This window comes from Oreochromis niloticus, linkage group LG3, assembly GCF_001858045.2.
Source record: "Oreochromis niloticus isolate F11D_XX linkage group LG3, O_niloticus_UMD_NMBU, whole genome shotgun sequence".
Lineage (NCBI taxonomy): Eukaryota > Metazoa > Chordata > Actinopteri > Cichliformes > Cichlidae > Oreochromis > Oreochromis niloticus.
This window is the reverse complement of record NC_031967.2, coordinates 85,744,114-85,769,297: the sequence shown is the minus strand read 5'-3', so window position 1 is coordinate 85,769,297 and position 25,184 is coordinate 85,744,114. Positions and strand designations below refer to the sequence as shown.

Below are 25,184 nucleotides of genomic sequence, written 5' to 3'. Positions count from 1 at the left end.
TTGATATTTAGTGTTTTACTCTAAAGTCAGATAGCAAAGAAAATGACACTTACAGTTCAGTACGCAGTGATTTCACACACAGGATGAGTGTTTGTGTTGTGAGTCAGTAACAGTGTAAAAACATTGTTCAGCTGCTCTGATGGAAGATGGCTTTAAAATGAACTTTCATTATATACAAGATGGAGTCCATCAGCAGTGTGTGGCTGTTTTTATGCAGCTCACATCAAATCATCACTAAATGTTTCCTTCTTATTGTTCCAGTGTTCTTCCTCTGAGGTCACTTCGTCATGAAGCAGTCAGGTTCTTTGTGAGTCTGTTCTGTGCAGCAGCAGAGAGAGAGCAGCAGACAGGAGAGAAGATCCTGGAGCTGTTAGCATCACTGTGCACATATCAAACATTCCCTCTTGATTCCCTCTTCATGGGAAAGTATTTTCAGAGTGACTTCCTGCTGGATCTGTACTCCCATGTGAAGGACTATGAGACTAAAACAGGTCTGAGTGTCCTTCCATCATTACTGTCAGTTTTCCAGTCAGCTCCTGCAGTCTGGTCCATAAAGCTCTCAGAGAGAAAGACCTCCATCCTCCTGGAGGTGCTGAAACTCCAACCAGAGAAGAAACAAGTGGAGCTGAGAGGCTGCTCACATGAAGAGAGTGAAGTGAGGAGTTTGCTGCAGTGTCTGCCTTATATCTCACAGCTCAGGTAAATAACATGTTCTTCACACAATAAAGTGTGTCTATCAATAAATGAGTGCTGAAAATAATTCATGAAAATATTTTAGCTTTATTTGAGAATTTAGTTGCTGGTTGATTGAACTCAGTTTATAGAAATGAGTCCACAAATTTGTAACATTTACCTTCAACAGTTTTTAAACATGTTACAGTTTGTCTGTGAGAATAAAACTGCACTTAGTGACATTTACAGCATCACTAAGACCTCCTGGGGGGAAAAAAAAAGCTTAATAAGCTTTATAAAAAATTACACTGTTAAGGTATTTATCTGTTTCTGACAGGCTTTAAAATAAAACAGCATCAAGCAGCTTTCACTGCAGAGTGAAACAGTTGAAGTTATCCAGGATGTTCAGCTTCAGCCTGTGAGGCCTGCGTTTGGGGCCTCTCTTCTCCACATCCACACAACGACCATTCATACGTTATTTCTGTCCTCTTCCACACAAAGTAGACCCACTGATTTTCACCTCCATTAATAAGAAATATTGTTACATTACCAGGTGACACAGAGCTATAAACAATATGTAACTATAACAACACAGGCAACACTGTTGCTGCATCAAAGGAGACTAAGCGATGCTGGTAGCAATCATTAACATGTGAATGAATGAATATATGTGTGTGTGAGCGCTCTGTGCTGCAGTTTATTTGTAAGCTGACAGCTGCACATTAAAGCTGTGACACTTTGACCTCGATCCACTTAAACATGAAAGGTTACTCACTGCATTCAGCTCTGACACACAATCTGATCAATGAGTTTGTCACCACATCAAAGTGAAGTTCATGTTATTGGTGGATCTTCTCTGTGATAAATGGACTAAACACAGACTGATGGATGTTCTAATGTGTGAAACAGATGTGCAGCAGATTAGGCTCCACATCTGTTTCACACTGCATCAGCAGCTGCATACATGGAAACTTGTGTGACCATGTGGCTCACAGACTGTGCTGCTCAGAGCAGACTGGAAATACAAGAATCAGAGAAAATGTTTCACTTACAGCTGATTTTAATCTGACACTGAACATAACCTGATCTACACCAGGCTGTGTTCAGCATCTGTTACCATGGTGATATAGCCAGGTAAAGAGAGCTAGTCTGGTGAAACTAAACACTGACAGGAGGCTCAATGTGGCCACTAACATGTGAATCTTTGTGTTTAAGACTTTTCTGCAGCAGAAAATTGTAATTTAGTCTAATTTTCAAAGTAAACAAATCTAAATTTAAATGAATTAATTATCAAATGTTAGTAAATATGTGATTTCCACGTGTGTGATGTGATGCAGGTGAAGCTGCTGTTGTAGATGTTGTTGTTCCCCTCTGTGTGTTTCTGTATTGTTGATATTTAGTGTTTTGCTGCTAACACTTTATAACAGCTGCACACTCTTCAGCATCAGTGAGTGTGAGTCAAAACTTATTCCATCATTTATAAAGCTCCTCCTCAGTATGTCAATCATAAACATGGATACATATGATGAAGTTTTGCTGAAGAGGCTCAAATATAACATGTTTAATGACAGCAGTTTGATACTTTGTTAGTGATGGATGAACACTTTATAAAGTTGTACACGTGTTACAGATATTCCTGAGTTAATTCAGACAGTTACTGGTTGTTAGTGAAGTGTGTTGTGTGAGCTGGTCTAAAGTGAGGCCCATCCATGACTGACAAAGTATTTATCCCATAAACTGAAAGCTCAGCAGGACCTGGAGACTCCAGCAGGTCTGAGCTGTCTTCATGGCAGGAAAAGGAAAACACACAAAGTGATACAGAACATACAAATATTGATCACACAATGCAAACATAACTCACTGAAGGTTTGCAGAATATTAAATGTGAGCAGGGCCAGAGTCTGAGTTTGTTTGAGGCTTTAAGAGAGAAAGAGACTCACTGAGTAGCTGCAGCCACTCAGAGCTTTAACTTCAATGTACTGAAACTTCTTCTTTCAAATCAAATGTGAATGATCACAAAACACTAGTGAATATGTCACACGGCGTCACAGATGAGTGTAAACAGCACGAACACAATGTTGATATTGAAGTGATGAAGGCTACTTTAGCTGCTCCCTCATCACAAGGAGTCACCTGATGATGCAGGAAAGTGTCTCTGGGATGTTTAAGAGTTTGGAAGTTGTGTAGTTGGTTCCTCTGGTTTGTAGTCAGTCAGTTTTAGTAAACAGGTCCAGTCAGGTTCACTTCCAAAGTGCTCCTGAATGAAACACAGCAGCTAAGCTGTTTGGTGCTGTGCTTTCACACAGGTGACGGCTGAAAAAGGGGGCGTGGCCTCCTCGCCTGGCACAGTGAAAACTCAGAGCAGCTGCTCAGGCTAAGGAGGTGATCAGGTTCAGAGGTGGCTCGCCATCTCCTTCATCATAGAGAATCCAACGCAAACAGCATTTCCTGTCATATCAAACATTAGCCTGTAGAAAACAGACAAGTTACTGCATTAAACCAAGAAATACCAGGATTCAGTGACCATAGCAAATATAAAATCTAAACTCTCAAAATACTCTGACGTACATGAATAATACAACACTGTGTTACAGCTGTTCTCACACAGTGTTCTACCTTTTTACAGCAGTGACATAATTATTTGATCCTCTGCTCAATCTATGAGTTTGCTGACTTCCAAAGAAATAAACAGACTCTGATTTTTATCAAAGTTTTATTTTTCTGGTAACATAAAATCAACAAAGATCCAGATTAAACTCACAAACATTGCAAAGTGTGTCAGCAGTGTGTGGTTGTTTTAATGCAGCTCACATCAAATCATCACTGAATGTTTCCTTCTTATTGTTCCAGAGTTGATGCTGAGACATCAGATGAAGACAGAACGAAGATCTTTGTGAGTCTGTTCTGTGCAGCAGCAGAGAGAGAGCAGCAGACAGGAGAGAAGATCCTGGAGCTGTTAGCATCAGTGTGCAGATATCAAACATTCCCTCTTCATGAGAGACACACTGATGATGATGATGATGATGATGATGATGATGATGATGATGATGATGATCTGAAGAAATATCAGAGTGACTTCCTGCTGGATCTGTACTCCCATGTGAAGGACTGTGAGACTAAAACAGGTCTGAGTGTCCTTCCATCATTACAGTCAGTTTTCCAGTCAGCTCCTGCAGTCTGGTCCATAAAGCTCTCAGAGAGAAAGACCTCCATCCTCCTGGAGGTGCTGAAACTCCAACCAGAGAAGAAACAAGTGGAGCTGAGAGGCTGCTCACATGAAGAGAGTGAAGTGAGGAGTTTCCTGCAGTGTCTGCCTTATATCTCACAGCTCAGGTAAGTCAGATTGTATTCAGAAGCTTAGTGAACAGTTTTAAAGGAGAACATGTGTTCACCACATGCAGTATACACAGAGTATATAGTTACTTTACAAAGAAAGCAGAAAACAACTTTTCTATTAATTTAAGCTTAAATTAAAATAAGGTTTTTACAGTCTCTTCTTGATTTAAAGAAGCTTTTAAAAGTGGAATTTTTGACAAATTTGTAAAATATTTGTGTTTTCTTGTTTTTATGAGGACTAATAAATTAGTTATATGCTGTAACTGAGATGATATGTTTCCCTCGTTCATGTTATATTTAACATGGAGCTTCATTATGTACAGGAAACATGGACCAGATGGAGTCCATCAGCAGTGTGTGGCTGTTTTTATGCAGCTCACATCAAATCATCACTAAATGTTTCCTTCTTATTGTTACAGTTTTGGGTATGATGGTTGTTCAGATCCTTATGAAGCAGTCAGGTTCTTTGGGAGTCTGTTCTGTGCAGCAGCAGAGAGAAAGCAGCAGACAGGAGAGAAGATACTGGAGCTGTTAGCATCAGTGTGCACATATCAAACATTCCCTCTTCATGAAAGAGACATGGATGATGATGATCTGAAGCTATATCGTCTTGACTTCCTGTTGGATCTGTACTCCCATGTGAAGGACTGTGAGACTAAAACAGGTCTGAGTGTCCTTCCATCATTACAGTCAGTTTTCCAGTCAACTCCTGCAGTCTGGTCCATAAAGCTCTCAGAGAGAAAGACCTCCATCCTCCTGGAGGTGCTGAAACTCCAACCAGAGAAGAAACAAGTGGAGCTGACAGACTGCTCACATGAAGAGAGTGAAGTGAGGAGTTTGCTGCAGTGTCTGCCTTATATCTCACAGCTCAGGTAAATAAGACATGATGATTTTATTTGCAGAACGTTTCCAGCATGCTCTCTGATCCCATCTTCACTGTGTTCCAGCTGTGATCCAGAGTTCTTCCAGAGTGTGTGCACATCCATGTCTGTGAGATCCATAGAGGTGTCCCAGCAGCTGGAGTCTCTGCTGCAGCTGCTGGGCTTCCAGCTGCTGCTAACAGGAGAGTTACACAGTAAAAGCTGCTTGTCTGTGGGGAGAGTTCTCAAACTGTGTGGCTCTAAAGTGGATCTCATCCTCACACCCAGCAAGATGTCTGCCAGAGGAGCCGCTCTGCTCTTCAGACACACAACACAACTACACAGTCTGAGGCAGGAAGCGAAACCATGATTCTCTCTTGCTCTTCTAACATCATTAATATTTGAATCTTTAGTTCTTGGTGTTCATCATTTCTGCTCTTTTGTCTCTTCGATCTTCAGACTTTCCATCGACATGTCGTTGCTGCTGTCTCAGTGGGTAAGAAGAGGCAGAGCGGCCTGTCGGCTGGCTGTTGAAGAGCTTTCTCTTGTGCCTAAGAAAGCCCGACCATCACACAGAGTATTGTTGAGGGCTGTCAGTAGTTTGGCTTCCCTGCTGAGATACTGGACAGTCGGACGGTTAGACCTGACTGAGACCTGCATCCCTGCTCAGGGTCTCATTGCTCTGCTGCTCCATGATGGTCCTCTAACAGTCAAGTAAATGTCTTTCTGAACATCACAGGACAAATAAAATGTAGATTTTTACTTTAAAGCTTGTTTTATATTCATGATCTCTGCAGACTGAGTGAAGAGAGCTTCCAGCAGCTTCTGTCTCTCCTCCATGAAACCCAGGACAAGGACTTGACGTTGTCCTTCTTGAGTAAGGTTGGTGGAGACCTGACCTCCTGCTGTCTGAGCTGGGAGCTTCTTCACTATCTGCTGCAGCAGCCGTCAGCTCAGACCATCACTGTGGACCTGAGGAAGAACCTCTTCTTACAGGAGGAAACCACACGTCTGCTTCCCTTTCTGGACAGGATTGTGTTTAAAAGGTGCTTAATGTAGTTTGACCTTTAACACAGTTTCTGCTGTTTAATCAGGAGGATTTGAAATGCTGTTTCTTCTTTAATCAGCACTTTATGGATCCTTTAAACAAAGGTGGAAATAAACTGTTTGTTTTCAGGCCCAGTCCCAGCTTTGTGATGAGCTCCATCAGAGAGCTCTACAGAGCTCACAACAGTCACACTGTACCCAGTTTGCTGAGGTCACTCGGTCATGTGATCAACCTGAGCTGCAGAAAGCTGGACTCAGTGGACTGTGCTGCTCTGATCTTCATCCTCAAACACGGAGACGGAGTCAGACTGAACCTGCTGTGGACCTCCATACCAGCAGAGGGAGTAGAGTCCATCGTCCTCATGCTGGACAACGTTTCTCATCTCAGGTCAGATATTAGAGCTCGTTTCTCTGTGCTGCACCTGTGAGTGCTGAAAAACACACTTCACTTTATTGTAACATAATTACATTGCTTCAAAAACAAGCTAACATTTTACTACTAGAAAGTGCATTTTCTGAAGAAACTGCAGTGTGAATGCTTGACTCTGAATGTATGCACTGAAATGAATTAATTGCTGAATTTTAAGTTAAAAATGTTGAATGATATGAAAAATACAGAAATTTTCACCTGAAAACAAAAGTGCTGAATTGCTAAAAGCTAACATCCACACAGAAGAAGTTGGAAAAGAGCTGAAAGTGTTTTAAATGTAAATTAGAAAAACCTAAGTAATGAGAAAAGAAAATTTAGAGTCAGAAAACATCTGAATGAATATTAAAAGTTCATATTCTTTGAATCACTGAATAACTAAAATGTGATCCCTCCACTTGGATCCACACAGTTTTAAAGGTTTACGTCTCTGAGCTTTGAAAGACACGCTGTTGTAAAGAGAAGAACGATGGCTTCGTTTTGAGGGTAAAATGATGGCTGTAGAGCAAACACTGTGGACACAGCATCAGTTGAAAGATAAGTGTTTAAGATGAATCTTGGCACAGTGAGAGAGAGAGCTCGTTAGGCAGGCAGGTGTGAGCCTGGTTGCTATAGTAACTGCACCCAGTGGCTCAGTACACACGCTCACAGACATGCACCTCACTTTTGCTGCTTAAAATGAACAGAAAAGTCAGGTCGAAACAAATCGCTCCCAAATGAAAAGTACAGGTCCTATTGACGAAATTCTTTCACCGTGAGCGGCAGCAATGTCCAGTCTACCTAATTCTCAGTTTTCATGCCTGTGGAGTTTATTATATGGACGTGGTGACAGTGTAAAAACACCATGCTCTTCTGATTTTCAAACGAACCTTCTGAGCCATTTTAACATTAGAGTCTATGGAGGAGTTGGAGGGAGGAGGCTGTGCTTTGGTGACATTTATGAAAGAACCATAACACCTAGTACAATAGTAAACACATTGTATGAAAGAGGACAGCGATGGCTACGTTTTGAGGGTAAAATCAGACCTGTAGAGCAAACGCTGCGGACACAGCAGCAGTTTTAAAAAATATTTTCAGATTAATTTTTTCGCTCCTCTCACTCTGGCAGTTGAGCTGTCTCACTCTAGCCCCAACATTCCGTCCCATACACACCCATTATAAACTCTGAAACGGCTGAAAAAACATCATGAAACTTAAACTGGAACTGAAGAAAAAGTATAACAGATATTGAAAAGATAAATACAAATTGAATAGTTGAATGTCTTGTCTTCGTTTTAAAGTTTGAATGGTGGCTCTATGTCAACGTATGTTGAAGTAGATACAGTTTGAAAATGAGTAAGTTGAATGAGGATTTGAAGGGTCTCCCCATTGAAATACATGGGAAATTTTTGTTGAAAAAAGTTGAATAAAATTAAAAATATAAATGTTAAAAATGTGAAAAATAGAAGCATTAATGTCCAACAGAATAGGAATCTAACGGTGTTTGAATGGTTTGTCTAAGTTGAACGGTTTTGAAGGAGTTAGATGCCAAAAAACGTACGGAATGTGGTATAGATAATAACTAGAAAGTGCATTTTCTGAAGAAACTGCAGTGTGAATGCTTGAATCTGAATATATGCACTGAAAAGAATTAATTGCTGAATTTTAAGTTAAAAATGTTGAATGAGATGAAAAATACAGAAATTTTCACCTGAAAACAAAAGTGCTGAACTGCTAAAAGCTGACAAGCACAGAGAAGAAGTTGGAAAATAGCTGAAAATGTTTTAAATGTAAATTAGAAAAACCTGAGTAATGAGAAAAGACTATTTAGAGTCAGAAAACATCTGAATGAATATTAAAAGTTCATATTCTTTGAATCACTGAATGACTAAAATATGATCCCTCCACTTGGATCCACACAGTTTTAAAGGTTTACATCTCTGAGCTTTGAAAGACACGCTGTTGGAAAGAGAAGAACGATGGCTTCGTTTTGAGGGTAAAATGATGGCTGTAGAGCAAACACTGTGGACACAGCAGCTGTTGAAAGAGAAGTGTTCAAGATGAATCTTGGCAGAGTGAGAGAGAGCTCGTTAGGCAGGCAGGTGTGAGCCTGGTTGCTATAGTGACTGAGCCAGGGGCTCCATACACACGCACACAGACATGCACCTCACTTTTGCTGCTTAAAATGAACAGAAAAGTCAGCCCCAAACAAATCCTTCCCAAATGAAAAGTACATGTCGTATTGACAAAATTCTTTCACCGTGAGCGGCAGCAATGTCTAGTCTACCTAATTCTCGGTTTTCATGCCTGTGGAGTTTATTATATGGACGTGGTGACAGTGTAAAGACAGCCTGCTCTTCTGATTTTCAAAGGAACTTTCTGAGCCATTTTAACATTGGAGTCTATGGAGGAGTTGGAGGGAGGAGTCTGTGCTTTGGTGACATTTATGAAAGAACCATAACACCTAGTACAATAGTAAACACATTGGATGAAAGAGGACAGCGATGGCTACGTTTTGAGGGTAAAATCATACCTGTAGAGAAAACGCTGTGGACACAGCAGCAGTTTTAAAAAAGATTTTAAGATTAATTTTTTCGCTCCTCTCACTCTAGCAGTTGAGCTGTCTCACTCTAGCCCCAACATTCCGTCCCATACACACCCATTATAAACTCTGAAACGGCTGAAAAAACATCATGAAACTTAAACTGGAACTGAAGAAAAAGTATAACAGATATTGAAGAGATAAATACAAGTTGAATAGTTGAATGTCTTGTCTTCGTTTTAAAGTTTGAATGGTGGCTCTATGTCAATGTATGTTGAAGTAGATACAGTTTGAAAATGAGTAAGTTGAATGAGGATTTGAAGGGTCTCCCCATTGAAATACATGGGAAATTTTTGTTGAAAAAAGTTGAATAATTTTAAAAATATAAATGTTATAAATGAGAAAAATAGAAGCAGTCATGTCCTAAAGAAGAGGAATCTAACGGTGTTTGAATGGTTTTTCTAAGTTGAACGGTTTTGAAGGAGTTAGATGCCAAAAAACGTACGGAATATGGAATAATAGATAATAAGAAAGATTACAACAACAATACTGTGAATGCTTTTACATGCATTCACACTAATAATAACTAGAAAGTGCATTTTCTGAAGAAACTGCAGTGTGAATGCTTGAATCTGAATGTATGCACTGAAATGAATTAAATACTGAATATTAAGCTAAAAATGCTGAATTAGCTGGAAAATACAGAATTTGTAACCTGAAAACAAAAGTGCAGAACTTTTGAAAGCTGATTTTCACACAGAAGAAGTTGGAAAATAGCTGAACATGTTTAAAATATAAATTAGAAAAAGATGAGTAATGACAAAAGAAAATTTAGTCAGAAAACCTCTGAATGAAAAACAAAAGTTCATATTCTTCTAATCACTTAAAGAGTGGAATTATGTATTATAAATCTCTAATTCATAAAAAAATAATAAAAATAATTGTAAAAACAAATTTGTTGAATTGAACTGAAAAGATGAACAAACATTCTGGAGAAAATACAAGCTTTAATATCCAGGATAATGTTTTTCAGACATATACACATGTGTATATCATGTTTAATGGTATTACATACATCAATTTGTTTTGTATGTCATAGAAAATAACATAAAAATCTTAAGTCATATTGTACAGCTTCTTTCTGAAAAGAACTTAAATTAATTCAACAAATGTTTTTTTCGAAATACAATAAAAATCATTTTAAAAAGAGACGTTTGCAATGTTTTAAGGTGTTAATAATCTGATCCTGTCATGTGTCTGTTCAACTTTAGTTTTTGGCACAGACTCGATTCTTAAAGAACAAATTACCAAATAATAAACAAATAAAATTGAAATTAAAGTAGCTTTTTTTGTTAAACACTTCACAGGAGAATAAATAAAAATAACAAAATTAAATAACCAAATAAAAATAATAAGCAACATATGAAATACATGAAAATTCAACTTTTAAAACCACAATCCTGAACCTTTCAATTGTGTTGGTTTCTTAGAACATGGCTGAACAGCTGTTTCTATCGGTCTACTGATCTGTCTACACATCTTTTTATTACTCATTCTTTTTTATGTTTTATTGTAAACAGTGTCCACACAGTGGTAAAAGAGAACTGTATAGAGATTTTTGAGTGAACTCAAACGAAAGCCTAAGGTGGTGACACAGTTTAACACATACAAATAATCAAATAAACACATTAGTCCTTTTTGTGGATAAATAAGTATCATTAGTTTACAGCATTGTTCAGCCATGCCACTAAATGCTTTTTTACACAGTGTTTTAACCTGGGCTCAGACACAAAGTCACAAATTTAGTTAGTCCCTGACTTTGAGTTGTGGTTATGACTAATTATTATACACAAGGCTTAATCTATCTGAACTCTAAGGACACAAATATGAAAAAACCTATACTTACCAGCTGATACCCCACACTACACACTAGGTGTGCCATGTGACCTGAAACTTTGGTACAAACTCATCATAATTATTCTGTTAACACTGTTTCTTTAACACTGTTTGTGTTGCTGTTCAGCAGTTTAAAATGTTTTAGACTGGATTACATGGAATGAATTTGAGTTCTCTTGGGGGTTTTTGTGTGTGTTTTGTTCTTAGCAGATTCTTTCTTTACATACTGTTGAATTCCAGTTACCACATTTCTGGTCATATGACATCCTGAGTGCCCACTTAAAAAAATCCCCACAGTTAATTCAACATTAAAACAAAATAAAAATATGTTAAATAAATAAAGGTTTGCTCTGTGATGAAATATTAAATAAGCATACACTGTACAGAGCACTAACAATGAAAACAATCCTTTAGCCTGTTGATCAGAGAGAGGCAGTCATTATGTCCATTTAAAACCTGTAATCAAAGAGCACAACATTTCTGTGAAACTATAAAGTCCCATATGATCCTCATCATGTCCAGTGACTTCAGAGTGGATCCTCCCTGTCATCCGGCCAGTGTTTGATGTGTGGCAAGCAGCACAGAAGCAGGATAGCTGAGGACTTTAAAAGAAGAGCAGAAAACAGGCACATATGTAGTTGTAAATGTAAATACCGGTGATACTTGTCTTGTCAAAGGGAATAAAATAATGAACTTACACACTCATTTAGGGAGGATCTTGACACTGCACAAAGGAGGCACAGTCAGTCTGACAATGATGGTGATCTGCAGGGATGTTTTCCTGCAGCAACATTCCTGCCGACTGGCCATATGATCCAGAGTAGTTGGTTTGCAATAAACAGAAAGGTGTATATGTTAGGTAGTGTGCACTTAGAGCTGGTCCTAAGAAACAAACACATCCTGTAATAAACTGAATACCTTTAGTAGTGCTGCTGCAAACGTAAAGCCCTTCTATCATGTGTGGTTTCAAAGAAGGTGTTTTGGAGGCTCAGTCACAGAAGCTGTGCAGTCTGTTCAGTCCTGAGTGTCTCAGCTCTGAAGGGGATGGATCACAGAGGGAAACACCTAAGTACAGATATTAAAATACACTCAAAATAGCACTCATAAGGTCAAGTGAAAACACAATTTAAACACTTTACAAAGAATTAATACATGTTTCCATGAAAATAATGTCATTAACCCTTTTTGTTGTGAGTAAATCTCACCGACTGCTAGTGGGACAAGCTAGAAGGAGGACTTATCACAGAATCTCTCCTGTGCTCCAGATGTGAAGTCTCACGCTCTGATCGTACGGCGATGAAGATGGTGATGATGAAGCCTCTCTGATCTGTGGCATTACAGTTTCTGGCTGCTATGTGCTTCACACTGTTGGATTTTACATGTGAAGCTTGGAGAAGACACAGGAGGACTGTGTCTCTCTTAACAAAAAAAAAAAAAGAAAAGAAACCTAACAACCTCCCACCGTACCCCCCCACATTCAACTCCCGCCTACTCACTCCACTCAACTCCCCAGCCTCACACCATCCAATGTCTATACAAATGTAGGGTATCAGCTGGTAACAAAAAGCAAGTGAAACATATGTAGTACATATGTAACACTGCTGAAACATTTCTGGCCAGAAATGTGCAGTTATCAGCCAGTGCATTTATCATCCCAGACCCACCCTGATAAATGCACTGGCTGAAACATGATAAAAGCTCATAAAAATGTATGTTTCATCGAAAGATTTGTCCAAAAATATAATCATATACTTTTGAAAAAGTTTAAAGATTATAATAAACTGAAATCAATAACATTTTTGTAAATATTATTTCAAAATAGAGGCACAGATAAACTGGCTTAACTGTCATTATTGCTGTAATTAGGTTTTTCTTTTTCTTTTTTTCTTATTCTTTTTTTTTTTTTTTTAAAAAAGCAACCTTTAGTCATTGTTGTTTATTCAGAAACGATGAAGAAGCTGTTGAACATTTATTGTGTGTGGGCAATCCTCTGGTCCACCCTCCCTCCCTCCCAGCCACAGTGAGACTGGGGCAGCCTGGCAGGATTTTGAAGCCTGGCTGAAGAGAGGATATGCCTGCACGGTTCGTTTTAAACTGCTATATTTGATTTTTCTGACATTCATAGATTACTGATTTTTAGATTTTCTGTAATAAATATAATTGTCATATTTTACTGATATCATTACTTAATTCATGTAATTGTATTTTATGTAAAAAAATTCAAACATTATACTGCAATGCAGGGCATTTTTTCTTAAGTCAACTTTTAAATATCGCTCTACTTTCTTAAGTCATTCAAAAATATAGAAATTACTTACTGTATTCAAAGATATAGTTCATGAATCATCACAGGACAATACACAGTATACAGGGTCATGGTAACTATGGTAGGTCTTCATGACTCCAGAATGGAGACATCGCTCTGGCTGAGAAATGAAAATTAGGTCAAGCAGTGTGTTCTTCTCTGTGGTAGGGGCAGTGATGACCTGTGCGTATCCCCTAGATTCAAACAGCTCCAGGATTGGTTTGTTTGCACTGGATAAAACATTCTCATTAAAATCACCACACACTATGATGGGATGACAGTCCATGATCTCTAATGAGTCTAATAGGCTTACCAGGTTTTTCAGGAATGGCCTCAGAGTGTAGTCTGGAGGTCTGTACACAACTGCAATCAGAGCACTGACTGGTGCTTCAACCTTTAAAGCCAGAAATTCAAGGTCAGTTACATTATGGATGTACTGTTTTTCATGCACTTGAAGTCACTTTTCACATAAACAGCAACTCCACCACCACTTCTGTTTGCCATCTGGGGAAAGTTTGTGTAGGACAGGTGTCTGTTGCGTTTGAACAAATTGTAATTTTCCAAGTGGAGACTCTCTGCGACAAAAGAGCCCCGCAGGTGTGTTTCTGTTAGGCACAAAACATCTGCTAGACACAATTCATGGTGATTCTTGATGTCATTAATGTGAGCTGGCAGTCCCTCTGTATTATGATGAACAATGGTGAAAACCTCTGACCTGCTCAGTGTTTGTATCACGTGTAGAAGAGGCATCATGTCATCAAGGTTGGCTTGTCTCATGTTCTCAAGCGCTGCAGTGATTTCTGGATTGGTGAATATTTTTTTCTCCTCCATATCAAGAAGATACAGTCCACTGAGAGACGTCACTCTACTGACAGCTACGTAGGCCATGCCGGGCTCAAAAATGCTCTTAAGAGAGACAACAGCTGATGTGGTTGTCATCCCTGTACCTTATGTATTGTACATGCAAAGGCCAGCTTCACTGGGAACTGTCTTCGTACCACTCCTTTCTGCTTTAGATTCTCTTCTGCTCTCTCAATGTACACCATGTCGTCTGCTGGTGTTCGGTTATTCTTTCCAGATGTCTCATTATCCATTTTAAGTCCAAGCTTGATGATGTGTTGGTCATTTTCAGAGTAAACTACTCTAAGTAGTTTTCCAAAAGCTCCATTAACCAAACCATTTTGTATGTCAATGTTTCTGGTGAGCATGACACGAGCTCCTTCTGCAACTTTCAGTGTATCTGGTAACTCGTTTTTACCTCCTTTCAATGGTCTGTCTTGTAGTGCCATTCTGCCAGTTCTAGGATCTTTTCTATAATCATCTGCATGGATGTCAATGATATGAGTATGGAGCAGAGCCAGTGTTGCAGAGTTGTGCGCATCCACTTCTTTATTAGTTGCAAAAATGTGCAACGCATCAGTCGGACAAAGGGCTGGTTCAGTTATGGCCTGTGACAACAAATTTCTATCTGCTTCGCAAAGCACATCCAACTTTCCTTTCACACGGATTCTGTTCAGCATCTCAGCAAAGACAACATCATCTTTCTGACGCATAATCTCAGTCAGAGTGATCATCTGAAAATGCTCCCGCCACAGGTCGATCTCGGACGGGTCGTGCACACAGAGAGGTTTGACTGTCGCACTGGGGGTAGCTGATAGAAGTCTCCAACAGCAATGACTGACATGCCTCCAAAGGGTCTCCGAGTCCCTTTGATCTGTTTGAGTCTTGCATCTACATATGCAAAGAGATGTCTTGACACCATAGACACTTCGTCAATGACGATTATTTCAGCATTCAAAAGTTCTGATCTGACTTCATCCAGCTGATTGCCAAGTCCCTGAATGGGAGGTTTTAAGCTTCTAGGGAGCTTGAGAAGAGAATGCAGTGTTGTTCCAGAAATGTTAAATGCTGCAGTCCCAGTGAAAGCAGTTAACAGGACAGTGGGTTTTGATATGTCAACGTCGTCTGCATATCTGGGCACTTTGCTCAGTATCTTAGATGCTTCTGAGTAGATGCATTTGATAAGATGTGATTTTCCTGTTCCAGCACCACCATTAATATAAAAGAAAAACTGCTCTGGATTTAGAGAACAGACCCTTTTAATGCACCAGTCTCTAACTGCATAAAATATGCAGGCTTGCTTCTTATTCAGATTCTGAAACATCTGACGTAACAATGTGGGATCAATAGCAGGGGGTTCCCTGATGGCTCTGACTTCTGTTGAAGCATCAGCCTGACGGCTGTAGTCGGGCACATCTTCCTGTTCATTTTCATTGTCTCGCTCTCTTTCTTGTTCAACAAGTGGCAACCTTACAAGATCTGATTCAGGTGCCAGATTACACCATTCGTCAATCACACCTCTGTTCTGCTCATATTCCTCAACAGCGCTCTCGATCTCCTCACTGTTTTTCTCATATTTTTCTCTGTTTCTTTTGACAATGTGTTGCACGTACTCAAGACGGTCAGTACCTGGTAGGTGTACACAGCCAGCACCATAGAAAGCCTGATAGGTTGGCAACGATGGCGTTTTCAGTTCGTTGTCTGAACGATGAGGAAGGTACAGTTTAAGCAGTCTTCCATAATATTGCTCTGGATTTTTTTCTTGTGAGCATCGGTGAAATCTGATGATAGCAGGCTTATCGTTTTTGCGCCTTTGCACAAATCCCATCTCATTGAGAAGGGGCAAAACATCTTTACCTTTTGTCTGTTGGCCATAGACAATCCTGCAAGTAGCAGCAAAGTCTGCCATGCACATCTCCTCATACTCTGGTGTTTCAGGTCTGGCTTTGTATTTGTCATTCAAAGATGTCATCCAAACATTGGAAGACTCAGGTGTTGTGTTGTCCAGAACTGACAGGGGACGACTCATTTTCACAGGATTATCATCAGTTGGAATGAATATTACAGCACGTGAACATTGCTTCATGTGAAGACCACATGCACGAGCAACACACTCCTGGGCACTGATCTCTCGCTTCTTTGAATATGCCTGCATGACGGCTCTCATTTCATCCACTCATTTACACTGTCTTTATGGGAGTTCTCAATGACAGTTTTCAGGTACTCAGAAAGCCCGCCCTCTTTTTTTGATATATATTTCATTAAATAATTTGCAGCGCCGAAAGCATCTAAAACAAAGCTTATGTCGATATTACTGTTCCAGGCTTCAAGCAGATGTGGATTATAGCTGTTTATCCAAGAGTCTTTTGGATCACGCTTTAGTATGATCGTACTCCTTGTGTTCATTTTATTCAGGTATCTCTCATATTCTGCATGTGTCAACTTGCATCTTGCCAAGAGCTGCTCTAAACTCATGGAAGCAGTTTCAGGCTCATTCAGCAGCTGGTTCAGTGGTCTGAGCTTGTTCTTTGCAGTTTCTACCTCCAGTTCATCATCCTCACTGGGTCTTGTGATCATCGTCTCATTGCAGGGTGGTTTGGGAAAACCAAAACGGCACCCAGAGCTTAAACTCCTAAAGCACGTCTTTGTGTGGTTCTTACTGTGTTTTTGCACTTCTGTTACTTTCTTGTACAGTTCAGGTTGTTTATGTGGATCAGGCAGCTGAGCTGTGATGTATTTGTTTATAAAATCAACAACAGTTTGATCATCATCATCCTCAAACACAGGAGCACCTTCTACCCACAGGAGGCAGTGTATGTGTGGGCTTCCTCTGTGCTGAAACTCCACTCTGTAAAAGTAGTCAATGACTTTGCCAAGTGGCTCTGCAGGAGATAAGAGTAAATCTCTGAATAATGCTTCAACTCTCTTGTCAAACATGCGCATTGTTGTGACAGGATTGCTTCTCAGGATGTCACACTTTGCTGACCAGTCAAGTCCTTCAAAACTCACTTGTTCACCTTGCTGCCTTGTTATTGCTTCAATCACTTCAGGCCAGCGCATTTCAGCAGCTGAGAATGTGCAAAAGAACGTGGGAGTTCCCAACTGTCTGATCATGGCAAAAAGATCTCTTGTTGTTTTCTCCCAATAGGCTGGGGTTCCTCTCAGAGGCTGCATGAATCTCACTGCGTCTTTATTTCTCACCAGTTTCTCCACCTCATGTTTATCTTGTAACATGCCTGAGGTTATTTTTCTCCCATCTCTGGTCAAAGGCTTTGCCTTCCTTAACTGTATCGTCATGCTGGAAGTAGCCAAGTGTATTTCAGTCACAAACTGTGCAAAGAACAAATAGTTTGTGTCTTTGGCAAAACGGTCATCAATGCAGAAAAGTCTTGATTTGAAATACCCACTGGGGGATACTTTGATCAGCCTTCTTTCATCAAGTGTGTTTTGGCCTGTAGGAAACTGCACAGGGAAGGCCATGGCCTCCAGTTTAGGTGTTTTGAAAAAACTTATTGGATTGTTTCTCTCTGCAGGAGCAACAGAGTAGATTCCTTCACTGAAACATAATATCTCCTCAGCCACATCAGGGGGCTGCAAACAGGACTCGAGTGCAAAACCACCATTAGTCAGTCCATCTGCTTGCTCTGAATCATCTCTCATCTGTTCACATGGTTGTTCACCATCACAGGGTAACATGTCGATATTCTGTTCATTTTTATTTTGTGCTTCACTCAGTGCATTTTTCTCACAGCTGTCAATTTCCATTAAATCAGCCTCATCGTAATCGTCCTCATTCATGTTTTCATCATCATCATCATCGTCCTCCTCATCTTCATCAGGAAGTGTTGGATCACACAGCTCAGCATCATCTCTGATGCTCACATCCTTATACTGTGGATGAATCTGCTTGAGTTTATGCAGTGCTTGCACAAGTTTAGACCAGCTTACAGTCTGAAACAGCTGATGACCTTTATAAGACAAGCGTCTCTTCAGTTTAACTCTCATGACTTGAGAATTAATTCTTAATCGAGGCAATGCTTCAACAGTTTCCTGTACCTCTGATGGGACACAGACCACATTTCCTCTAATTGCTCTTTGTCTGCCTTTGGGAAGAGGAATAATCTTGGCAAATGGTATGCACTTGGCTATGAGATGTCTCTCCAGTATGTTGAGATCAGACAGTTCAGGTGGAATATCAGCAAGATCCAGTTTATTGGCAACAGCAAGTACTGGCATGGATCCATTTTTAAGATGACTGTGGCAGGTGTGACAAATCCACTCTCTCTTTCTCTCATCAGGCACATTGCACTGCTCATTTCTGCAGTTTTCATCACAAAGATGAACAAACCTTCCTGTCAAACATGTTGCAACCACATGTGGATTTTTCACATAATTTGACCTTGTGCAGGGTCGCACTTGGTTTGGAAATGAAGCCTTGAAACAGACAGTACATGGGTAAGATGGTCCAGCTTTGATTTGTGATTTGAACACAGATATGGCCTCGTTGATCACACTGTTGTCGCTCTCTTGGGTTTGTATGTTCACCCATCTGTATTTCCTTTTTATTTTCATGGCACATCTCATATTGTGCATAATCCTGAATGCAAGATTACTTTGATACCTGTCTCGCATTAGTTGTTTCATTAGTTGTCTGTGTCTTACTCTGAATGCGTTGTCACGTGCATAACGCTGAGTCACTCGAGATCTCTGTCTCTCTCTGAATTCTGGGCTCTCTTGATACCTTTTAGTGATATAGCTTTTTTGCTTTTGTCTAAATTCAGCATTGTCACAGTAGCGTCTTTTAATATATTGTTGTTGTTTCTTTCTAAATTCATTGTTCTCACAGTAGCGCCTTTTAATATATTGTTGTTGTTTCTTTCTAATTCATGTTCTCACAGTAGCGCCTTTTAATATATTGTTGTTGTTTCTTTCTGAATTCATCGTTCTCACAGTAGCGTCTTTTAATATATTGTTGTTGTTTCTTTCTAACTGTAGCATTCTCAGAAAAACGTCTTTTAACATATTGTTTTTGTTTGTTTCTGAATTCATCATTTTCACAGTAACATCTTGTAATATATTGCTGTTGTTTCTGTCTGAATTCATCATTCTCAAAATAACGTCTTTTAATATACTGTTGATGTTTCTGTCTGACTTCAGGATTGTTTTTATATGCCTCGCTTGTGCAAGATTTTTTCTTTTCTTTGTAATCTTTATTTGAAGCATATTTTTGTCGTTCTTTCCTTTTTTGGTTTTCTTTTCTCTGATTTCTGGGTTTCTCTGATGCCATTAATCTTCTTTTCATTTTGTGCCTTTGTTGTTTATTAACCTTTTTCAGTTTTTGTAAAACTATATCAGAAAGATCACAGGCAGCAACATTTGTTATTGCAGCATTTGATTGACATGAAAAAGCATCATTTGATGGAAAGAAATTTAATTCACTGCATAGTTCTTCAGTTGGTATATTAGGAGGTTCATTCTGATCTTCATATGATGTGAAATTAGTCATGTGGACTTCTTTTTGTTTCACCAGTGGCGTACAAATGGACATTTGACAAAAGATGTTCTCAGTCAGACCAGTGGTTGTGTTTCTCCTTGGAGTAGAGGAGTTTGCTTCATCAACAGTTGTATCAGAGTGAGTAGGTGCCACAGCAGTGGCAGCTGTTGATCTGCAGACTGTGTCTGTGATAGTATCACTCAGGTTGACTGTGCTCATACTGTAGAACTGCACAGGCTTCAGTTCATAGGTACAAGAGGGTGATATCTCCATCCCTTCATAAGAATCCTGGAGCCTCTTAATCATGTCACTGAGGAGTGTAAATTTCAGCATCACAGCTGTACCACGATTACGTGACTGTAGTGGTAGAGGAAGACCACTGGCTGTTCTGGAGTGTGGATCAAAGAAACCATATTTGCCTGATGTGGATCTGAACACTGCGATACACAATCCACTCATAATCAGTAAGGCATACTGCACATCTGACAACAGGCAGCTCAGTCCTGCTTCTAAGCTGAGAAAGGTATCTACTGCCTCCTCTGGAGGTTCTTCAAATGTCCCATACCGGGAAGGCTGTGTCATGTCGACATGATACATAGACCTGCGAGCATCAACTTTGTCTGGCAGCTCATCGGTTGCCAAATGAATACTCTTGGGGAATCTTTTCTTGGCCTCTTTGTACATCACATCACCTTTATCCAAGACCAGATTAAGGTCAGCTGTAGTTATGTTTTCATTCTCATGAAGGAAAGCAAGAAATGTGAGTGAGTTACATGTGCACTGACTGTTTCTGGAGTCTCCATATTTGGGATGAGCCTGACTGTGAGATGCACAGACATGTGTTACAGAGGGCTGGTTTTCAAGGTTCACTCTTTCTGCATGAGATGGCCCTGCCACATCACTGTGATGGCCTCTTTTCACAATATCAGCATAACCCACCTGCGGGGCACTTGACACCTCAGGTTGGTCTCTATGGTTTACCTGATGTTCATTAAATGCATGCTGCAATCCAGTCTTTACAGCATCTGCATAGGATACCTGTTTTACATGTGCAGGAACATGTCGACCTGCCTGTTTGACACCATCAGCATTGGTCTTTGCAGACACACGGTCTTCTGCAGAGCTCTGAGGAGAATCACACTCAGTTTGTTCACATGTTGGTACTTTGTGAAACTCATGGAACTTCTTCCAGCGTTGTTTTGCAGCTTGTGACTTTTTCTGCTTTTTTGGCATTTTTACACACCTTTAAGTGTTTCTGTTAGTCTTTAGAAAATGTATTCAAAAAACAAGAGTGGCACACAGCAGGAGATGTTTTCTTTGTCTTTATATTTCAGTTTTTATTTCTCAGAAACAATGTCTTTGTTTGTTTGACAGTTTGTCAGTCGAGAGAATATTATGTACTCTCTTTATTGGCTTGGCACAACTTAGCAGCAAGCCCAGAATGAAAAACAGGTAGAGAGAAAATTTAGAAGAGAGAATAGACAGAGCAGGAGAGACACGGCTGGGAAATGACAATCAAACCGTGAATTAGAGTTTTCTTTATTTGTTCAGTTTGTTCTCAGGTAGAGGCAATATGCACTCTTTATTGCTTTAATGGCTTGGCATTTTTCAGCAGCAAGCCAAGAGTGAAAAACAGGTAGAGAGAAAATTTAGCAGAGAGAACAGGCAGAGCAGGAGAGACACGGCTTGGAAATCAAACCGCAGAGTTTTCTTTGTTCAGTTTGTTCAAAGGTTGAGGCAAAATATGCACTCTTTATTGCTTTATTGGCTTGTGCATTTCTCAGCAGCAAGCCAAAGAGTGAAAAACAGGTAGAGAGAAAATTTAGCAGAGAGAACAGAGAGAGCAGGAAAGACACGGTTTTGAAATCAAACCGTAGAGTTTTCTTTGTTTGTTCAGTTTGTTCAAAGGTTGAGGCAAAATATGCACTCTTTATTGCTTTATTGGCTTGTGCATTTCTCAGCAGCAAGCCAAAGAGTGAAAAACAGGTAGAGAGAAAATTTAGCAGAGAGAACAGACAGAGCAGGAGAGACACGGTTTTGAAATCAAACCGCAATAAGATTCTTGGTTTGGCAAAATTTCTCACAAACCACAGGGTGAAATACAGATGGAAAGAAGGCAGAGACAACAGGTGGAGCAGGACAGAGGATAGAGGGGATGGGGGGTTGGGATGTGACAGAGAAGACTGGAGATCTGGTCCTTGTTCTTCTGCACACTGTGAACAAAAAGAAGAAAAAAATAATAATTTTATTAAAATTATATCACATGGTAATTGTATGAACTAATTGTGACTACTGAAAAGGACAAAACAAATATTGAAGCTAAACTGTTGTTGGCTGCCATGTGCAAAAAGTTGCATAATTGGGCACTTTTTAAAAGAATATTTATTTAAATTCAGCAATAATATTTTTAATACAAATATGATTGAGTGAATCATTAACTAATCACATGTAGTGTGACTACAAAAATGTACGAAAAAAATATTTTAGCCCAATTGTTAAGCTGCACTTATGTGTATTTATTATAAAATTGTGTTTAAAAGGTCTAGTTTGAATGAAAGATTGAACCCATCACTTTACAGCTTATAAAAGTCAGATTATTTTTTTATTTTGGTATACTTCTCTTACAGTATGTGCACACCTACCAGGCAAAGCACAGATGTCAGTCAAGTTCCTGAAAGTGTAAGACGAGAAATAATGTTAGTTGTCTGTACAGTATTATCAGACTAACAGAAATACAAAGCCCACATGACATGATACACTGAACTTATAGTCAGCAGGTTATGGAATAATATAGCACACCAACAGACACAGCAACCATTTTATAATTCAAACTAATTACCTGAAGTATTTCCACTTATGTAAGGCTACTGTTCGACTGTTACTAGCCTTAGCATTGCTGCTAGCGCTAGCATTCCGGCTAGCATTAGCACTTCAGTTAGTGTTAGCACTGCAGCTAGCGTTAGCATTGCAGCTAGCATTAGCAATGCTGCTAGCGCTAGCACTCTTACTGTTAAAACTGAGCCACAATGGCAATAATAAAGCTCATTTGTTACTTTTGTCTCACTGACCGCCAAGAAATATCACAGGAATATCACAGGAATATCACAGGAATATTCTTTTTGTCAGTTAACAACTGCTAGTGCTAGTGTTAGCACTATAGCTAGCGTTAGCATTGTTGCTAGCATTAGCATCGTTGCTAGCATTAGCATTGAAGCTAGCGTTAGCACTGCTGCTAACAGCAAAACGTCATAAACAAATATAAATGATAGCGAAGGTTATTCTTTTTCTTTCTTTCTTTATTCTTTGAACTCTGTTGGACTTGATATGTGAGTTTAAATGTCAAACATGTATTTTTTATCATCATAAAAATAAAACAGTGCAGTACTGAGTGTACTGTACTTACCACAGCAGAGAGCAAAGCGGAATGATGACAGTTGGTCCAGTGATGGGTTAAAAATAAATGAGGCGTTCAGGTGGTGCTTGGAAATTTGAACATCAGTTTGAACAGCAATAATGAGCATATACATGTCTGTGTTAGTCTCTGTGTGTAAGAGACATAGAGAGATAGAGGGAAAAAATCCACTAGACTAGTGTACAAATTGGTACTTTTTGTATAAGCGAATGAGTGACATACAGAAAAATATGGCAACTGGCATTACATGAGCAAATAAAAAGTATTTCATTTTGAACTGTTTTGTGGGTTTTATTTTAAGACTACTTAAGTTTGTTAGTGGGGAGATAAACTATACAGACTATAAACACAGACAATAAAGGAGATTAGATTAGTTAAACGTTAGTTAAAATGTGGGAAAATCAACTACAGACAGGTAGATGCTGTAAGCTTTAATTATCCAGTCAGAAAGGATGATTTTAAAGTCATCAACTGACTCCAACTGCCCAGATCTGAAAACCTATGTGCCAATCACAATGCTCTACTTAGTTGGCATATACTAACTACTGACCCCTGTCAAAACTGTCTTATTGTACCTATTGAAAAAGTTAATCTTACTACAACTGCTTAGATGCAGCAGACATTTTTAGGTTTAACCTTGGCAGAGTGAGAGAGAGCTCGTTAAGCAGGCAGGTGTGAGCCTGGTTGCTATAGTGACTGCACCCAATGGCACGCACACAGACATGCACCTCACTTTTGCTGCTTAAAATGAACAGAAAAGTCAGTCTGAAACAAATCGCTCCCAAATGAAAAGTACACGTCGTATTGACGAAATTCTTTCACCGTGAGCGCCAGCAATGTCTAGTCTACTGAATTCTCAGTTTTCATGCCTGTGGAGTTTATTATATGGACGTGGTGACAATGGAAAGACACCATGCTCTTCTGATTTTCAAACGAACCTTCTGAGCCATTTTAACATTAGAGTCTATGGAAGAGTTGGAGGGACGAGGCTGTGCATTGGTGACATTTATGAAAGAACCATAACACCTAGTACAATAGTAAACACATTGGATGAAAGAGGACAGCGATGGCTACGTTTTGAGGGTAAAATGATGCTGTAGAGCAAACGCTGCGGACACAGCAGCAGTTTTAAAAAAAATTTAAGATTAATTTTTTTGCTCCTCTCACTCTAGCAGTTGAGCTGTCTCACTCTAGCCCAACATTCCGTCCCATACACACCCATTATAAACTCTGAAACGGCTGAAAAAACATCATGAAACTTAAACTGGAACTGAAGAAAAAGTATAACAGATATTGAAAAGATAAATACAAGTTGAATAGTTGAATGTCTGTCTTCGTTTAAAGTTTGAATGGTGGCTCTATGTCAACCTATGTTGAAGTAGATACAGTTTGAAAATGAGTAAGTTGAATGAGGATTTGAAGGTCTCCCCATTGAAATACATGGGAAATTTTTGTTGAAAAAGTTGAATAAAATTAAAATATAAATGTTAAAAATGAGAAAAATAGAAGCAGTCATGTCCAAAAGAAGAGGAATCTAACGGTGTTTGAATGGTTTTTCTAAGTTGAACGTTTTGAAGGAGATAGACTACAAAAAACGTACGGAATATATAATAAAATATAACTAGAAAGTGCATTTTCTGAAGAAACTGCAGTGTGAATGCTTGAATCTGAATATATGCACTGAAAGAATTAATTGCTGAATTTTAAGTTAAAAATAAAAATGTTGAATGATGAAATACAGAGTTTTTAACCTGAAAACAAAAGTGCAGAACTGAAAGCTGAGTTCACAGGACAGAAGTTGGAAAAAGCTGAAAAGTTTTTAAATTAAATTGGAAAACCTAAGAAATGAGAAAGAAAATTTAGAGTCAGAAAACATCTGAATGAATATTAAAAGTTCATTACTTTGAAACTGATGACTAAAGTGTAATTCCTCCACTTGGATCCACACAGTTTTAAAGGTTTACATCTCTGAGCTTTGAAAGACACATGTTGGAAGAGAAAACGATGGCGACGTTTGAGGGGTAAATGATGGCTGTAGCAAACACTGTGACACAGCAGCAGTTGAAAGAGAAGTGTTTAAGTGATTCTTGGCACAGTGAGAGACAGAGCTCGTTAGGCAGGCAGGTGTGAGCCTGGTTGCTATAGTGACTGCACCCACTGGCTCCATACACACGCGCACAGACATGCACCTCACTTTTGCTGCTAAAATGAAAGAAAAGTCAGGTCGAAACAAATCGCTCCCAAATGAAAAGTACAGTCCTATTGACAAAATTCTTTCACCGTGAGCGACAGCAATGTCCAGTCTACCTAATTCTCAGTTTCATGCCTGTGGAGTTTATTATATGGACGTGGTGACAGTGTAAAGACACCTGCT

At 39.3% G+C, this 25,184-nt stretch overlaps 2 protein-coding genes and 2 long non-coding RNA genes across 4 annotated transcripts; 2 read left to right on the top strand and 2 right to left on the bottom strand.

Annotated features, from left to right (window-relative positions):
- Positions 1–635: 635 nt before the first annotated feature.
- LOC112846407 (uncharacterized) lies at positions 636–3,648 on the top strand. Its single transcript, XR_003219337.1, has 2 exons — positions 636–699; positions 3,523–3,648. It is a non-coding gene; the product is annotated as an uncharacterized LOC112846407 (long non-coding RNA).
- A 306-nt stretch (positions 3,649–3,954) lies between these two features.
- On the top strand, positions 3,955–6,343 carry LOC102082373 (uncharacterized). Its single transcript, XM_019351449.2, has 5 exons — positions 3,955–4,005; positions 4,956–5,219; positions 5,328–5,582; positions 5,666–5,914; positions 6,046–6,343. The coding sequence occupies exons 2-5, from the start codon at positions 4,993–4,995 to the stop codon at positions 6,341–6,343; spliced, it is 1,029 nt and encodes a 342-aa protein (XP_019206994.1). The 5' UTR covers positions 3,955–4,005; positions 4,956–4,992.
- Positions 6,344–9,853: 3,510 nt separating this feature from the next.
- Positions 9,854–13,514, bottom strand: LOC109201164 (uncharacterized). The gene is made up of 4 exons (XR_002061169.2): positions 13,078–13,514; positions 11,678–11,794; positions 11,458–11,561; positions 9,854–11,361 (listed from the first exon to the last, which is right to left on the bottom strand). It is a non-coding gene; the product is annotated as an uncharacterized LOC109201164 (long non-coding RNA).
- Positions 13,515–18,783: 5,269 nt separating this feature from the next.
- LOC112846045 (uncharacterized) lies at positions 18,784–23,110 on the bottom strand. Its single transcript, XM_025905278.1, has 3 exons — positions 22,802–23,110; positions 22,041–22,069; positions 18,784–21,611 (listed from the first exon to the last, which is right to left on the bottom strand). Exon 3 carries the CDS (start codon positions 20,629–20,631, stop codon positions 18,784–18,786), a length of 1,848 nt encoding a protein of 615 aa, XP_025761063.1. The 5' UTR covers positions 20,632–21,611; positions 22,041–22,069; positions 22,802–23,110.
- Between the last annotated feature and the right edge of the window lie 2,074 nt (positions 23,111–25,184).

Coding starts and splice junctions, on each gene's coding strand:
- LOC102082373 (XM_019351449.2), top strand. CDS start 4,993: ATGTCTGTGAGATCCATAGAGGTGTCCCAGCAGCTGGAGTCTCTGCTG. Junction 5,220..5,327: donor ACACAACTACACAGTCTGAG/GCAGGAAGCGAA, acceptor TTCGATCTTCAG/ACTTTCCATCGACATGTCGT. Junction 5,915..6,045: donor GACAGGATTGTGTTTAAAAG/GTGCTTAATGTA, acceptor GTTTGTTTTCAG/GCCCAGTCCCAGCTTTGTGA.
- LOC112846045 (XM_025905278.1), bottom strand. CDS start 20,631: ATGCCAAAAAAGCAGAAAAAGTCACAAGCTGCAAAACAACGCTGGAAG.